The sequence below is a fragment of the Cyprinus carpio genome, chromosome A5, assembly GCF_018340385.1.
Source record: "Cyprinus carpio isolate SPL01 chromosome A5, ASM1834038v1, whole genome shotgun sequence".
NCBI classification, from domain to species: Eukaryota; Metazoa; Chordata; class Actinopteri; order Cypriniformes; family Cyprinidae; genus Cyprinus; species Cyprinus carpio.
In genome coordinates this window covers 1,115,156-1,133,539 of record NC_056576.1, presented here as the reverse complement: position 1 = coordinate 1,133,539, position 18,384 = coordinate 1,115,156, and the positions used below count along the sequence as shown (strand labels likewise).

The window sequence follows — 18,384 nt, the reverse complement described above, 5'->3', positions numbered from 1 at the left end:
GTAACATTTTGTAGTTTTATTAAATAATCAAAACTGTCATATAATATAATCATCTGCTTACTGTGCAAACTCTACAATAAAGTGTTTTACTGCATAAAGCTTAAATGTTACATTTTACCAATTAAATCAAAGGCAGAATGTGCCTTCTACCAACATGATATAAACAAAAATCTCATTCAAATAACATTAAATAGTGACAAAAGACAAGATGTGATCATTTTACAGCATGATTTATATTTTACACTCAATATGGTACATCCCATAAAAAGGCTGAGTCAAACTTTTTGTTTCTTATTTATAAACACAGAACAGAAACTCGTGCTTTTCATCAGTACAGTAATTAACAGTACATTTTCAGTTAATTAAAAACAGTTCCCTCCCTTTCACTGAATATGTGTTAATCCTTTGAAGGTAAATGTACATGTTAGTGTGTAAAGCTTCGTTTCCCATTATGTCTTAATCGTTTAAAGCAGTCTAAAAGTTTTACCGTACATGGAGATCAATATTATTATCTCAGAACACACATAAAACAGTTCAAGCCAATTACATGGTTAAGTCCAGCTCCACAGACACAACCGACAACTGGAGTTTGTGAAATGAAGACATCAGGGGAAAGACAGAAATATCACACCCAATTAAAATACATTATTCAAAATATATTTGCACACATTTTCAATAATTAAGGCTGTTATGACAAATTATGATTCCATGAGAATTTCAGGAAGTGAAAGTGTTTTTTAAATAAGTGAACATAGTATTGGGCAAAAAAAAAAAAAGGCAAAATCTTCCCATCAAAAAGTAATATTATACATCTGTCCATACCTGAAAGTCAGTACGCTTGCTTTCTTTTATTAATTGTGCAATACAAGTTTCATATATATTATAAATATACGTACAACACACTCAACATCGCTTTCAAGAGCACATTCAACCTATTTTACACTATTTCCCAAGATCTCTCAACAGAAAAAAATTCATTCAAGTTATACATTTTTAGTAGTATTTAAAGGTTTCCTTATTGGATTCATTTTAAGGCGCAGCCCTAAAGAGATTGAGTCAAATTCTGTCAGCCAAAGACCTTTTGTATGAGATCTCACATCTGCAAACCATAGACACAAACCAGATACTAGCTGATATTGGATCTGATCTGATCTATAATACATCACCCTGTACAAAACGGCCACTATTTTCGCCCAGTCTCACACTTACATTCCTGGGGCTTCAAGTCCTGAGTTTCAATCAGAATGAGGCCGTAGTGCTAAGCATAATATTGTAAGTGCATCCTCAAGGTCACATTATTGTACCCACAAAAAATGTGTTACAAATCAGTTGATCTAAACTCTGAGACCTATGTGTAAAGTGGTACACAGTGTGTATGTAGACAAGAAGTTATCAGCATCGCTTTAGACTTGATTTGAGGCCTGGAAAAACTAAGAGTGCTCTGTTTTTTGGGGGGAGAAAAAGAGTTGAGAGAAAATGCTTGATTGATATAAGGGCCTCATATTGTTTAGTTGATTATATTAGCATTATATTGCAGGGAACAGCTCAAGATCAGGCATCTGTCCAGTGATGGAATGAGATCAGCTCATTCACAGGCACAGAGGAATGGAAGAACAGTTCAGCTGCTGAATTCTCCATGCAGGAAGTGAGAACTACCATCAGACGGGATATGTAGAATTAGGTTAACAGATCACTAGTTACTATAACACTGGAGTCTGGCGCCCTGGATGTTTGCTGTAGATCACATTTTATTTCCACTCCCACAGGACTTAGCAGCCTAGCAGTAGCCCTCACAAACCTCTTCCTGCACCTCTTATGAGATGAGAAAGAAAACAGAATCAAAGCTGAACGTTATACGTGGGTGACTACTGTGAAACTGCAAGCGAGATAAACAGATCAGATCATATCAGACAGAGAGAGCAGCTCTGTTCGTTAAACTGAAAATAAATAGTGCTCACAACACAAACAAACACCAAAATGACCCCCTGAAAATAAAGCTGTGGTATAAAGAAACACTTTGTTTCACCCGAACAATCTTGGTTGGGAAGAGATAAAGCCAAATATTGGCAGCTGATAAGAAATAAACAAACTTAAACGTGCCCATAAAGATAAAACTGAACTCTCTCCTCGGATAATGTCTTTAAAGGGTCCGTTGTGGATTACGAGGGCTGCATCTTCTCTTTCTCTTCTTTATTAGGTAAATCGTTGCTGCTGTTGTCATGAAGCCCCAGTTTTTGGAGCTCCTCCTCTGCACTGGCCAACGACGTCACTGTGACCGTGTGTTCCTCCATCTGCTTCTGAAGGCTGTCCATCTCCTGCCTACGAGAAATGACCATCAGATGAGTGAGAAAGGAGACGCCCACAAGGAAAACGCCATCTGTTATGTGGCTGTGGTAGCTTTATTTATATGAAAAGGGAGGTCAGGAGAGCAGGTTTGTGTATTTAGACTTTGGTTCAAATTATAACTTTTTTTCTCATTCACTTTATATGTCCGGTTCAAATATGTGGTATTTTGTCAGGAAAACAATGAATTGTTTCATATATTTTTCATTATCTATTTAGAAAGGAATTGAAATGTAAGGCAGGGTAATGACCTTATGATAGCTTAAAATCCTCAAATTTGATAAAGACTTTATCGCAAGTGCCTTAAGTCTTTAGTGTCACATGCTTCAGAAATTATTCTAATATGCAGATTTGGTGCTCAAGAATTATTTCCTGTTATATTTTGTTTGCATTTATTTGAAACAGCATTTAATTGTAACATTATCTATTCACTTTTACTTTTGATGCATTCATTTCATGCATTCTTGCTTGAATAAAAGTATTAATTTCTGTAAAAAAAACCATACATATTACTGAATGATAGTGTATTTAATTAACTAATTTTGCAGCTTGAAAATGAATACTGGAAGCCACTTTATCAGCCAAAACAACATAGGCAAATAGTAGATATTCATAATAGGGAACTGCATGATTTCAATCGCTAACTGTGTTTTGTTTTAATAGTGGGACAGTGTTACAGTGTGCCCACTCTCCTCTAGTTTTCACACAGAAAGGTATGGTTAGGTGTGCAAAAGTCTTACTTTAACTGTTTCAGACAGTTGTGGAGGTTATTGAGAGGTTCTTTATTGACGGATGTTGAGGGTTTCAACAGTTCGTCCAAAAGTGAAGCAGGAACAGGGCAGTCTGGGATTTTTACTGGTGTTACCGGGGTGGATTCCCCCTTTAAATCCATCCGCTGGTGTGGGGACAGAAATATGGATAGAAAATATTTAATAACACACAAATGAACATGTTGTCTATATTTAAAATTAAAATGAGCATTAGTCTTACCTTTCTGAGCCTGCTGTTTTTGAGGTCCAGTTTGAGCTGGTTGTTCTGCTGAAGAACTGTCTTCATGCTATTCCTCAGCTCTCCCACTTTAGCCTGCAGCATGAATTTATCCTTCCGTGTGCCATTGAGCTCTTCCTGCACCATCTCCAGCTCCACCTTTATCCTCTACACACCATATCAAACAAAAAAGAAGCCCAGAATTCAGAAGAAAAGAACCATAATACATGTTCTGACTGAACAAAGTAGCGTATCCGACCTGTAGAGTGTCCTGCAGGATGTCCATCTCTCTCTGATGACATTGTTCCACCATCTCCAGCTGCTGTTTCTGCGTCTCGATCTCCCGCTGCCTCTGCTCCACCTCCCACTTCAGATCCTCCACCTGCAGGGAGACAGGAACACAGCATTTATGATAAATAGTGATTCCGAATGGGAATGAGTCACAGTTCTCAATACAAATATCAAAATTCTTCAATAAAGCATTCAAAGCCATAAATGAATCTAACTTGTGGTAGGTCTGTCATGTAGTTCAAATGTGATTTCACTGTCAGAAAAAAAAAAAAAAAAAAAAAAAAAAATCACCTGCACTTTTAAGGGTGTAACAGCTTGTCTCTTGGGCAGTATCTTTAAAGTGATACTCCATCCCAAAATGAAAATTGTCATTAATAACTTACCCCCATGTTGTTCCAAACCCGTAAAAGCTCAGTTCATCTTCGGAACACAATTTAAGATATTTTGGATGAAAACCTGGAGGCTTGGGACTGTCCCATAGACTGCCAAATAAATAACAATGTCAAGGTCCAGAAAAGGTATGAAAGTCATCTTCAGAATACTCCATCTGCCATCAGACGTGCAATCTTCATATAACCCAGATTGCACATCTGATGGCAGATGGAGTATTCTGAGGACGACTTTCATACCTTTTCTGGACCTTGTAAGTGATTGATGACAAAATTTTCATTTTGGGGTGGAGTATCCCTTTAAAAAGATACTTTTGTACCTTATCTACCCCTAAAAGTTGCATATTAGTACTTCAGAACAGTAATGTGTACCCTTATATGTATCCTATCCAACTTATATAGAGCTGTGCAATAATATAATTTACATTGTGACGATATAAACAATAACAGAGCTGAGATTAGCTATATATTACTTTATGTGAGTGTACTGTATGTATGTGAATAAAGTTAGATGTAATATATATCCAACTTTAAATATATCACCAGGCAATAATATAGTTTAAATTATGCAATGATAAATGGGATTTTTGGAGGATCCAACTGTTTGCATTTAATTCGCTGACATTAACTCACACCCAGGCTCTGAATCCTTGCAATCAAAAAATTAAGGCATAAGCATATATTGTGAGAGTGCAAGGTTTCAAACAGCGAGGTAGTTGACTTTGTTTTGCAACCGAGACGCACTGTACCTCTTGGTTAGTGAGGGGCTGTTTGCTGAGCTCTTCATCAAGTTGTTTTTGAAGGATCTGGAGCTGAGTGTGAGCATCAGCTAATTGCTCCTGGAAATGAGAAACCTCTTCAGAGTGTTTCTCATCTTGAGCCCTGTCAAAGAGAGAGAAAAATCTCACAAAACACACCTAACACAATCTGAGAAGTCACAAACATCTGCTCATCATCATTTTAGTTCACAACCGTCAGTTCATCACTCTAGAATAGCTGGACCTCATAAAGATCTCTTGAAGTATGAATACTTCTTATGAGCTTCAGAGGCAGCTGTGATCCTGTAACTCAAGAAAACAAAGACTTACGCAAGTGTTTTAGCCTCTTTCTGCAGGGTTTTGATAAGCTCCTCCTTGGCCTGCAGATCTTTCTTGATCTCGCCGAGTTCCAGCATGGCTGCTCTGTAATGCCTGCGGTTATGGGCCGCCTCCAGCTTGGCCTCCGCCACCTGAACAAAGCGTACAAACACACAGGTCACATACATGCACATAACAAAACAAACCAAAGCCTTCAGGGACTTCTCAAGGAAAACTGGAAATGTCATGCAGCTGTTAAACCACATATTAACCTGCTCAGTCAGATCCTTGACTTTTATTTTCTCTTTCTCCAGAGCAGCTTGTAGCGTCTGCACCAACTGTCTCATCTGCTGGTCCTCTTCTTCCTTACGCTTTAACACTGCCTGAACCTAAAGTGAAAGATTACTGAGATGTTAAAAACAAGGCAAGAAATATATAAAAATAACAAAACTTTTGCAAAAAAATTCTATTGATTAAAGTCCTTTTTTTTTTTTTGACCAAAAAGGTAATTATAACATGTAGCATCACACCTGTAGGTTGAGTTGGACAAGATCTGCTTCTCTCTTCGCCAGTGCAGCCTCTAAAATATTGGCATGTTCCCGCAATGCACTGTGGGATTTCCCAAGCCCGGAGAGCTTCCCTTTCTCATGCTCTAGCTCAAGCGCAAGCTTCTTATTAGCATCCTCCAGGCGACGAATTCTCTTTTTAAAATTTCTTGACTCCTGAAGCTGTGTGCGCAAAAAAAAAAAAAGTTTTACATTTTTGCTTTTTGAAACCACTCATTCCACAAATTTAATCCATGAATAAACTCATTATCAATTGAAAATTAGTGAAATTAAAATAAAATTAACAAATCAGTAATCGGAGTTTATTAAATTATTGTAATCCGAGTTTATTAAATTTATAGAATAATGGGAGAAAATGTTCATGTACACTGTCATTCAAAAGTTTGAGGTCATTAAATATAGTAAAGACAGTCAAAACTTTTAAATTGCTTCAAAAAAAATTATTTTATTCATCAAATAATCCTCAAAAAAAGGAATTTTCCACAAAATTAAGCAGCAGAACTGTTTTCATCACTGATAATAATAAGAAATGTTTTATGAGCTACAAATCAGCATATTAAAATGATTAATGAAGGATTATTTGACAAGAAGACCAGAATAATGATGCTGAATATTCAGCTCTCCCAGTAAATGAATAAATTACATTTTCAAATATAGTAATATATAGAAAACAGTTGTTTTAAATTGTAATAATATTTCACAATATTAAAATTTTTACTGTTTTGATCAAATAAATACAGACTTGTTAGAATAAATTATATTTTAATTTTTAGTGTTTTGATCAAATAAATACAGACTTGTTACGCATACAGGTTGCTATTTTGATAAAATTCTCAAAGTCTCATTTAGGGTTAAGAACAAGTTTTCTCTTACCTCATCTTCCAGTTCTAACACTTTCTCCTGATATTCCTCTAGTTCAGTGCTAGTTAGGGTGATGACCTCCTGTAGCTCTTTCTCCAGCATGGCTTTACTCTGGCTCACTGCCCTCAGCTGTCCCTGCAGGGCTTCCACCTTGGCCTGAAGCAATGACAACAAATGCACGTCAATTCATGATTGGAAAAGAACATAAACTGTAGTTACGCACAGCACCACTCTGAACTGTGAGTTATATGAGAATTATAATCGCTTTGTGTAAAATGTTATCAGGATTTATGCACCTCTTTTTATTTTTAGTATTTATATTGTAGACCATCAGTACCAGTTTACCTGAAGTTCTTGGCTATTTCCACCCTCTGAAACCTGAGCTCTGAGTTTGTCAAGTTCAGCTTCAGCTGTCTCTTTGGCGGTGAGGGCTTCCTGTAGCCTGCGGCTCAGAATACCAACTGCATTCTCATAGGCCTTATGCTTGGCCTTCATTTCTTTCTGTGCACTGGTCAAATCTGTGCCTATACGCTTCATCCTCACTTTCTGCTCTGAGATAGCCCTGGAAGAGGAAAGAGCAGGCACATAACAGCAACTTAAACAAGGTCTACTTCACCATTAGATGTTCCTCTAAAACCTCAGAGTCATTTTTTATTTGTTTAATACGCTAGTTGAAACAGGAAAAATGCACTGCAATTTCTCATCATTTGATTTTGAGGTGCAAGATCACAAGCAAACACGCACTATTGTCTATATGTCACATCATATTTGTGATGTCAAAGACTGAGCAGCGATCACTATGGAAACCCTTATGGCAGGAGAGGCGGTGTGATTGTGACTCACTTTCTGGCTTCATCTTGCATTTGTTCGATCCTCTTTTTCAGATTTTCATTTTCTTCTGTCACTGCCGCCAGCTGGTGCTGGTCAAACTGAAGGGACTGAAGCAACAACGCGGAGTGCATCAAAATATGCTATACACTATTGTACAAAAAGTTTTGAATGCTTACCAAGTACAATGTATTTGATTAAAAATACAGTAAAAACAGTAATATAAATATTATATAACTTCTCTACTGTAATATATTTTAAAATGTAATTTATTTCTGTGATGGTAAAGCTGAATTTTCAGCATCATTGCTCCCGTCTTCACATGATCTTTCAGAAATCATTCTAATATGCTGATTTGGTGCTAAATAAACTTTCCAGTTCCAGAAAATGTTTCAGGATTCTTTGATGAATTGAAATTTCAAAAGATTCCAAAAGCATTTATTTGAAACTGAAATGTTTTTGTAACATCAGAACTGTCTTTACTGTCACTTTTGAACAATTTAATGCATACTTGCTGAATAAAAGTATTTATTTGATTAAAAGATCTTTGTAATGCAGTCGGCGTGTACCTGCAGTTGAGAGTCAAGTTGGTCTCTCTCGGTTTGTACGGATTGTAAATGGGCTTCCAGACCGTTCATTTGCTGATGGACTCTCTCCACTTCCTTCTGCAGGCGAGCCTGTTCCTGTTCTGAGCTCTTCTTTTCTCCCTCCATTTTCAACAGCTCCTGCTTCAGGTCCTTCACCTCAGCCACCAGACGCTTTTTAGAAGCCTTCAGCTCAGAGATCAGCTGGTCTTTGGAGCTGGTATCTCTCCTGTAAGCTTCAACCATCACCTGCAAGAAAGAGTAGAGCAGATCACGGACACATCTACTGGTAATTTCGTTGATTTAATAGTATTAGATGTATATTTTTTTGGGGTAGAAACTTAACTAGTTTTCCCCAGCAACAAATAAGTTTAAAAAAATGTTATGCCTTACTGAAATTTAAGTGTTTTACAAATTGATAAAAGTCATGTTTAGGACCAAATGGAATTTCCTATGTTAGGGAAAAAATGTCATGGACTATATTAGTTGATAATGACAAAACAGAAAGGCATAAATCCAGTAGACTACACTCTATACACTTTTAAGGAACTGAGCTCTTTGGGCCACATACCTTTTGCTGCATGAACTGCTCCTTCAGTTTCTGTGCTTGTTTTTTGAGGGTGCCATTCTCTTGCTGGAGAGCTTCAATCTTGTGGAAAGAAAGGAAAAAAAAATGCAATCTGAACTAATTCTAAAGATCTTGATACAAAAAAAGCACATCAGTCATATTCAAACCTCTCACCTGGGTTGCTTTAACCTGTAGTTCCTGCTTAAGCTGGTCAAGAGTGTCTGATGCCACCAGCACTTCCTCTCCCAGCCTTTCCGCTCCTTCATCCAGTTCGCTCTTATCAGCTCGCGCTGCCTGCAGAGCAACTTCCAGGACTATTTTCTCATTTTGGAGATACTGCAGGGTTTCCTCTTTAGCTGTGGTGTCAGTTTGTAGCTCCTCCAGCTGGGCCTGGAGCTCCTGGTAACGTGCCTCCAGCTGATTAAGGGCCTGTTCTTTGGTTTGGAGGGTCTCCTGAGTGCTGGTGAGCTGCTTCATCAGATCTAGGTGCTCACGCTGAAGCAATTCCAGCTGGGCATCTTTTTGGGAGAGAATAAGTTTGACCTAGAAGGAGAAGAAAGAGTCTTTTGAATCATCATTAGGGGGATGCTTATATTCAAAGCAACATATTACAAAAATGTCCCAGTGGAGCAATCTGGGAATAAGAGTCTTGTTAAAGAGCACAATGGTGATGGGTTTGAACCTTCAACTCTTTAATTACCAGATCAGATACTGAATACTAGAATACACCACAAATGACTAATGGGGTAGTGTGAGCACGCACATGCTAGTGAGCATTTAGATACCTGCTCTAGCTCTCTCTCCAGTGTTGTGGCTGTGTTGGCGAGTTTGAGAAGATGCTCTCGCTCCTCTTCAAACTCTTCCAGTTTGTGCTGAAGATCTTCCTCCACCATTGACTTTGCCTCCTGGATTTGATGTATGGCCGCTTCTTGAGTCAACATGTCCGTCTGGATAACAATCAATATATTATTATGTATAATTCTTAGATTTAATCTTCATTCAATTTATTCCTTATTTACAAAAGTAAAAAAAAAAAAAAAAAGCACAATAAAACTGAAAACTGAATTTTAGTCAGTTTAATGTAATGACAAAATAAAATAAAATATATAAAAAATAAATAAAATAATATATATATATATATATATATGTCTTAAGCCACAAGTATTTTTACTAACAAAAAATGGTTTTAAGTCAGTTATACTAAATATGCCAGCAAAAAAAAGAGAGTATGTCAGATTGACAGAAATAGACTAAGTGAGGAAAAAATAGTGTTAGTGTGCCAGACCTCTATACTCTGTAGCTGCACAGCAATCCGTTCCTTCTCTTTTTTTGTTTGTTGTTTTTTCTTTTTTGTTTTTTTGTGAGGAGTAATATTATTCTTCTTTTTTATTTTTTAAAACTCCGATCTGAGTCATCTGACCAGCCTGAAAGTAAATATACAAAAAAGAAAAATACACACTACAGAGGGCCATTTTGCATTTGAATCTTTCTGATAAACATCTTTTCTGAAAATATACACTATCATTCAAAGGTTTGGGGTCAATAAGATTTTGAAAGAAATTGCTGCTTTTATTCAGATGGATGCATTAAATAAATGACAATAAATTATATTAATAATAGTTACAATAAATACATTTATAATGTTACATTTATAAAGATTTCTATTAAAAAAAAATGCTGTTCTTTCTATTCATCAAAGAACACTGAAATAAAACATCTTCCACAAAAATATTAAGCAGTACAACTGCTTGGACAATACTGAGAAATGTTTCTTGAGCACCAAATCAGCATATTAGAAAGATTTCTGAAGGATCATGTGACACTAAAGACTGGAGTAATGATGCTGAAAATTCAGCTTTGCATCTCAGGAATAAATTACATTTTAAAATATATTAAATTTAGAAAAAAATATACTAATATTAACATTAATCATCTAAATATATATTTGATCAAATAAATGCAGCCTTGGTGAGCATAAGAAATTTCATTCAAAATCTTTAAACAATCTTACCAACCCCAAACTGGGAATAGTAGTATATATTTATTATGGGTAACAACATTACCTTCTTGAGTTCACAACATTAGACAATAGTGGGGCATTATACCTGCATGTTTGCCATCTCGCCCTGCAGTCGTACTCGTGCCTCCTGTGCCAGAGTCAGTTGCTGCTGGTACCAGAGGCGGAGCTGCTGCAGGGAGTCCACTTCTGCCTGCGACGTCTTCAGTCTGCTCTGCAGAGCGTTCCTCTCGCTCTGGACCCTCTGAAGCTGTGCCTGTAAGCCCCCCATCTGCTGCCGTAATTCAGAGACTAAGTGGAGAAAAGAGGTTTGAACTTTTTGGTGATATTATTATAAGGAGGAATTTAATTATTATAATTATGAATAGTTTTACTCAAGATTACTCTCATTTTTTGAGCATGTACTCACAGTCAAGTGGGCACAGAATTGTTATTTTTTTCTTTTACCATTTTTTAAAACCAATTTAATTTAAATAGTTCCCCAGTGCATTCAATTTACTAAAATCAACTGGAACTATTGGGCAAAAGTGATATTACCATATTAACCATCCTGAGTAATTATACACTAAGACTGACATTTTGAGTATCCCAACTGATCAGGCTAAGCCCTGATGTGTACATCTACCACTGTCTTCACCTGTGTTGTCCTTAGTATTCAGACTCTGCTGCATCTCCTCCACTTTGACCATGAGCCTCTGGTACTGCTCTTCAGCCAGCTGCAGGTCATTGCCCAGCGAGGCCAGGCTGGCGTTTTTCCCTTCCAGATTGCTCTGGAGTTCCACCATGGCCTTCTCCAGTGCAGAGCAGCTGGAGCGTAATGTGGTGACCTCAGAGGTGAGGGTGCTCTGCTTCTCGTGACTGGCCTGGGACTGCTCTACCTGGGCCTGCAACTGAGCAGCTACTGTAGCCAGCTTGGCCTGGAGCTCTGTCTTTTCTTTCAGAGCCTAGAAATGGAGGAAGGTTTTAGAAAATCAATGTGGTTGCAACCATGTCAGTATGCATGTATGTATGTGTATACACACACACATTAAAATAGTGGTGTGTGTAATTTAAATAGTGTTTTTACTGTATGTTTTGACCACATAAAAAAAATGTAGTCTCGATGAACATAAGACAATTCTATAAAAAAAGTTAATTTAAATAGTTTTTACTGTATTTTTGACCACATAAACATGACACTTCCATTAAAAAAAAATGTACCAATTTTCATGTTTTTTTTTTTTTTTTAAATACTATAACTGGATTACAGGAAGGAATCAACTAGATCCAAGTATTTCTTAAATAAAAAGTTTAATTTCTTAATCTTTTTTCCAATTAATTTTCTAATTAATCATTAAAATAATAAACATCAATTATTTTATGAGCATCAGCCATAAAAAAAAAAAAAATCCAGTCAACCACTAATAAAAAGACATGTACTGTTGGTAGCACGTAGCAATAATGGACAAATACTTGGGACTCTACTAATAACTCACCTGATTGGCCTCGGAGGAAAGAGACTCCAGTTGTCCTTCTAACCTCATTTTCTCTTTCAGCACTTGCAGCATCTCATCATGAGTCCCAATCACAGAACTCCCATATGACACACTGCAAACGCATAATTCATCAGTCATCATGAGGGTTTAATGGGCTGCTTTCAAGATAGATAATGATGTCTAAAAAGAATATTTTGGGAATGGACTAACTGGAGGAAACTGTATACTTATACCTGCTGGAGAAGCTGTCCCTGCGACTGCGAGGCTCCACACTGCCCTCTCTTTCCTGTTCCAGCTCTTCAATGTGCCTCTCTTTAGTGGCTGCCTGCAGGACTTCCTGCAGTGATGGAAAGTGGCCCATGGCTTCTGGAGCAATCTCTCTCCCTTCGACAGTATATGGAGCCTTTGGCCGGTTTGCTATTGCAGCTAACACATTATAGGTCCCTGGAGTAGACACACTACTATAGGACGAGCTATCGCTGTCATTACCATCAGCTTTGAAACCTGATTCGCTACCATCCACCTCTGAGATGTTGTCTCTGATTAGCTGAGATGATTCCAAATGGATGTTGCTCTCAGAACTGATGCTGATTTCCGAAACTGTGGAGACTGAGCTGATGGTGGAATGCAGAGAGCTAAACGATGAGTCGGCAGATGCTGAAACTACCCCACCAGACATATCTGCACTTTTAGCATCAGATTCAGAAGTTCTGTAGTCGGCGAGAGAGTGGATCTTGCTGGAGCGAGATGATTTGGATTTCCTCTCCTTGTTGGAAGGGATGCCAAGGCTGCCCAGTTTGGGACCACGGGGAACACTGGTGCGCAGGAAAGAGTATTCCTTAGTCATAGCGACAGTACTGGCACGTGGGAGACCCTCGGGATGGAGCATGAGCTCTGGGTCCAAAGTGCTAAAAAGGCGGCTCTTAGGAGTGGAAGTAGAACGCCGGGTCTGATTGAGGATTAAAAAGAAATGAGGATTATGCAAAACAGGAAACAGTAGGCGAAGATCTATGTCTAACATTAAGTCCATCAAGTCCCCCAATGGCAACATTTAAAAAAAAAGAAAAACATTAAAATAACCCAAAATTATTTGCTCAGTAAATGATGCCAATTTTCAGTTTTTGGCCAACTATCCTTAAATTCAATATCAGTCCTCGTTTGCTGACTCACTCTCTCTGTGTGCCGCTGTACTCTGTATTGTTTGAGTTGTTCCTCTAGACGCCGACGAGCTTCCTGACGGATTTTTTCTTCATTTTCCATCTCCACAGATGGCTCTTTCGATGCTAAAAGAAAGACATAGTCAATAAAACTCAAAAAATAAAGTGAAAAAAAACAAAAAGTGAAAAGTTGAGATATTGTCAACCAAGCAGTATTGGACTGAATGCAACAGGCTATTGATTATACAAGAAAATAACAGCTCATCAATACTAAGACATGCTTGGTTGACAATGTATTTTCTAGGGATAGGAACAACTGACAACTGGTTCCATTTTTAAAAAATACAAGAACTGAATGGATCTGTAACAAAATGGTATGTTGTTAATTAAACAATCAAATTATTAATAGTTTCAATGCAATTAATTGCATTTAACAGGTCTATGTAAAAGCATCTTTTGGAGGTTTAGATTTTTTTTGGTGGAACAGATTGATAAAACTCATTTATTTATTTATTGCATGCATGCATGCATGCTCTGAAAAATCTGAAATTAATAATAATCAAGATGCCAAGTGTTAACTGTAAAAGTGGAAATGCAACCAGAATCTTTAAAATTTCTTTTGATTCCCATCCCTAGTTTTTAAAGAGTGAAGCTTCATGCAAGTCCTGGTACAGCAAACACCACGTGACCTCTGCATCCCATAATGAGCCATTCCAACTGCCTTAGTCAGAAAAAGAGAAAAGTGCACTTGAGCTTCTGCGTCAGTTAGTTCTTATTAGTTCAGCCATATTTCACATCCAAGCCAAATTGTCTTAACAAGATGCAAGTTGTCTTGCCAGTAGTTATGTTGTTCCCAAAAAAGCTTAACTTTTCCTGAAATCACCAACCAGCACACCAACACCCCAGGATTGCTAACACAGAGTTGTCATAAACGTCAGAAATCAAAGCACTCACAATCACAAGAGAGACTAAATAGCCTTTCATTAATTCATTAGGGGACATAGTGCAATGAAGAGATTCCCACTAAAATCTCTCAGCAAGCCAAAACGGAGGAGCAGGCAAAAACAAGGTACACCAAACGGAAAGGTTTAGCCTAAATCAGCCTCAAAAGATAAACGGGGGGAATTACAACACAACAGGAAGGGAAGGGGATGATTCGGGGGGTGTTATCAAGTATCGTATGCTTACACAATTCAGTCTCCTGCATAGGAATACTTAGTCTGAGCGATTGCAATGCGTCACCCTTGTGAACAGAGCCCTCTGCAAGAGCTGCCTCAGACTTCTCTAGGCTGTCAGGGAAAGAGGCCAAACCTGGATCCAGCTCTGTGCTCAGAGGGGAATCGGCAAGGCGGCTGCCCGGGGAAGGAGTTGCCAGAGGTGGGGTGCTGCCTCCGCGAGTTTCCTGACCCTCCACCACGGCCTCTCCGTTTGGCAACAGATCTGCTCTGACATGACCTAAAACAAAGAGAAGGGATTCAGCAAAGAGCTTTATACTAAGGTTTTGTTTATGTTTTACAAGCCAGTACAACATATCAATCAGCATGGATGAAATATCATGCATTGCAAAAGTAAAGGTTTTCAGTTTATTTTAACTTAGTCATGTTCAGCCTCACCTGTTATGTGTACTTAACCTTTTATGGACCCCATATGGACCATATTAAATCACTTGAACAATTGTAAGCCTAGAAAAATTCTTTTGATTTTATTGAAAATTATTAAAATTAAGTAAAATGGAATCAAATAAAATAAATGTATTTAAAAAAAAATTTAATGTGTTACCAATAGAGAGCACTTTTTTAATACTTTCTTTTCGGTAAGCATCACTCAATGCTAAAGCAATTTGGTAACAAACAATGAGCAATACATTTGAGACAGTATTTATTAATCTTCCTTGAAATTAGTTAATAAAAATAAATACAACTGTTCACTGTTAGTTCATGTTAGCTCAAGGCCAATACAAATTGAACCTTATTGCAGATGACTACAAACAATTCTGTAGAAAACACTGTCACATTTATAGGCATATTTGTCATCTGTAATTAATTTTTCCACAGAGAGAAGCGTCCATTAACAAAATAAATAGTCCACTATTAAGTTGGTCCATCTTTTCAGCTCATGCAAGTGTACAGAATTTTTTGCATATTTGTCGAAAGCATTATTCTTTTCTTTAGAGGTAAAACATTACTTTGTGCACTTTTAAAGTACTAACCCAAATTAGCCTGCTGCTGATATCTAGGTTAAGAGGTTATGACTGGTGCTTTTTGGTCATCATGTATAACCTTTAAACGGAATTGGTGATCTGAAAGTTATCTTTTGCACAAGTTTTGCAGAACCAGTCAAATGGCCTTATCAAGCTACAGTGACAGTTTAGGAAACTAATACTGAAAACACGGGGAAGTTTGTGGATAAATCTAGGAAAAAAAAAAAACACGTCTTTATAAGGTAACAAATGGCACTGGAAGAAGTGGGAAGAAAAAACTTCTCAAAGCCAAGTGACGCAGTAAACAGCAAATGTTCACTCTGAAATCTTGCCAGGTTTTTTTGAATGAACACAACAAACAACTTTCAAGCAAAAGCTTAACAGTCAATCCAAGTATAAAGCAGAAAGTACAAATGAACAGCCTTAATGTTGATTAAATCAACCATCTAACTGCAACATCAGCCATCAAATTTCATCTCAAAAGAACACTTACCATTAGGGATTTTCTCCATTACCAGCTTCAGAGATCCTACAGCACTGCTGTCTGGATCTTTGCCGTGTTTTGCATCCGGATGCTGAGGGTTGGCCTCAAATGAGGCTGTTTCCTTATTTCCATTTTCCATATCTCTTGCAATACAGATGCTGCTCTAGCATCCATGAACATGAGCTGGGTTTCACCAATGCAATTCACCTTTACTTCATGCTCTGTAAACTTTGGTTAAGACTGCAGGCTGGCCTGGATGGTGCAGAGAGCTTCGGTACTCAGTGATCCTGAAGAATGGAAACATTAGATTAAATCATCCACACTGTGAGAAGAGTTCAAGATTTATTGCTCAAATAAAGCAAAATCAGCAAAATATATTAATTACTAATTTATCATTTAGTCACGATACTGATGCTTCTAACCCATCTAATGGTACGCTAAATACAGGGATATTTTTCCCTGAAGCAATGCACGATTAAATATTTTGATCAAGGGCACAATGCTGACATACTTGTATCATTGTTACTGGATGTGGCACTAGCTGTTAAATTCTTACTTTGTCTATTGTTTCTATGAAGTTCCCCTCAGGAAACCACAAATCTCTATCCTGCAGAAATAAAAATAAGATCCTTTGTTTTTGACAGATGACATACCATCTAATAGTCCACTGATTCTTGAGACATGGGACAAAACATGTTCCACATATTTATCTGCCATTAGCACTCAAAACAGCAATTAAAAACAAGCTCCCATAACAATGTTTCAACACAAACAAGGTATTTGTTTTTTATTAGGTTTCCAATGCACTGGTAAATGGTTCCTGCATTTAATGCATGTGTGATATGCAAAATATGTTTTGGTCAACACAGTTATCCATCAACACTTTAAGATGTCAGCACTTAGGTTTTCAGTCTTACTATTAATAAAATAAAATAAATTATGAACTAGAAACCTGCTTTAAATTAATTCTGTATTCTCCATTCATTCACTGAAGTGAATGCTTTATTTGGTAATTATGAAATAATTGACAGGTGGTGATGACTCACACTGAGCTACAGGCCAGGGGAAAACAGTTTTGTGAGAAAATGGAAGATTTAGGATATTGAACAATTCTTTCTTATAAAAACTTTTATCAGTACTGTAGTTTATTTTGTTCTAGTATTTAGGAATCAGTCAGTTGTTATAGCTTAGTGTCATAATAGTCTAGTAACTGACAAGATATATATATCTTTTTGGTTCTTCTTACACAATGTAACACATCAGTATGGTGGAGTAATAAGGTTTTTTAATAAGGCTGGATGATTAGACTGACTGTCTAACTATAGACTATAGATAATGAAAGCACCGCCATAAAAAAAAATAAAAAATTATCATGATAAATAATCAACAGTACGGGAACGGCGAAAAATCACAGGAGATACAGTGTCAATGTGACTTTTTTATTATAAATCTCTGATCTCATTAGCATCAGCCTTTAGCCACTTAGCCACAACGCGATATCCAAAAACCTTAAGCAACTGATGCATGACACTTACACACGACCGTGCTTCTGCAAAGCATTGAACACGTGAAATGGTGAATAATTAGTGTTGAGATTAGAAGAAAGTATAAAAAGTATTTAAGCACCAACCTCAAGACGTGCTCCTGCCTACACTACGTGGCTGTTTAGGTTCCGTCCTACAAACAGATCCGACTCGCTACGGTTTTCTCGACATTAAAGGTTCCGCATAGAGATGCTGCGTAATAATTTAAAGCGAAAACATCTATAGATTTTAGAATCCACTATAATGATTTGTATATCCATCTTATTTCACAGTAAAGAGTTGATAACAACCCATATTTATTAGTATCGTAAAAAACTTCTTATCAATTGTGGATCTACTTATCTAAAGTGTATATACATTTTTCTGCAATATTCCGTTTTTCTTTTATATCAAATGATTTTAACGTATAGGATTCTACTACTAAATGAAAGAGAGCTGTCTCATAGTCTCCATATGCTATTAACCAAAGAGAAAAATCATATTTGTCCCATTAGGCTTGTAAAAGGAAGCCAAATAGACACTGATGTATGACAAAGCATCAGCCTTTAATTTGGTTTGATTACAATCCTTTTACATGATTTATCAGTCACCACTATAAAATGTGAGATTTCAAGTCAATCATCAAATGCCAAGTGTAATTGAAGGGACCCTGCTGCTTTTATATATAAAAAAAAAAATGGTCAAAAACCAGGAACGTTGAAAATTTGCTTTTCATCAAACACAATATCAAGACTGCAATTCCTAAAACGTACATTAAAAATAAAAACAAATAAATAAAAGCAAAACAATGTCTAAGAGCCCAAATTATTGTGCATGCAATCATTGTAAGATCACATATGATACACCTCAGATATGCCCTGCAAATCTTGATCAGTGCTGTTTTCAGAATTTAAGTTGTAACAACCCTTATGGAATGAAAACAATATTTAGTAATACAGTACCTACTTTTTTCTCTTATCTTCCTATTTTTAAAAAAAAAGAAAAAAAGGAAAGCATTTACCGTGCATTATCACA

At 37.0% G+C, this 18,384-nt stretch overlaps 1 protein-coding gene across 1 annotated transcript; it reads right to left on the bottom strand.

Moving 5' to 3' along the window:
• Nucleotides 1–214: 214 nt before the first annotated feature.
• On the bottom strand, nucleotides 215–17,524 carry LOC109083039 (golgin subfamily A member 3-like). The gene is given in 26 exon segments (XM_042751165.1): nucleotides 215–2,319; nucleotides 3,084–3,238; nucleotides 3,334–3,498; nucleotides 3,590–3,712; nucleotides 4,760–4,892; nucleotides 5,099–5,238; nucleotides 5,359–5,475; nucleotides 5,617–5,814; nucleotides 6,526–6,669; nucleotides 6,859–7,075; nucleotides 7,357–7,451; nucleotides 7,911–8,174; nucleotides 8,497–8,574; nucleotides 8,668–9,036; nucleotides 9,279–9,440; nucleotides 9,779–9,868; nucleotides 9,870–9,917; nucleotides 10,599–10,801; nucleotides 11,148–11,454; nucleotides 11,986–12,097; nucleotides 12,219–12,934; nucleotides 13,156–13,268; nucleotides 14,331–14,597; nucleotides 15,836–16,113; nucleotides 16,383–16,433; nucleotides 17,457–17,524. Coding segments are annotated over 24 exon segments (4,506 nt in total). The 5' UTR covers nucleotides 15,966–16,113; nucleotides 16,383–16,433; nucleotides 17,457–17,524; the 3' UTR covers nucleotides 215–2,159.
• Nucleotides 17,525–18,384: the final 860 nt, after the last annotated feature.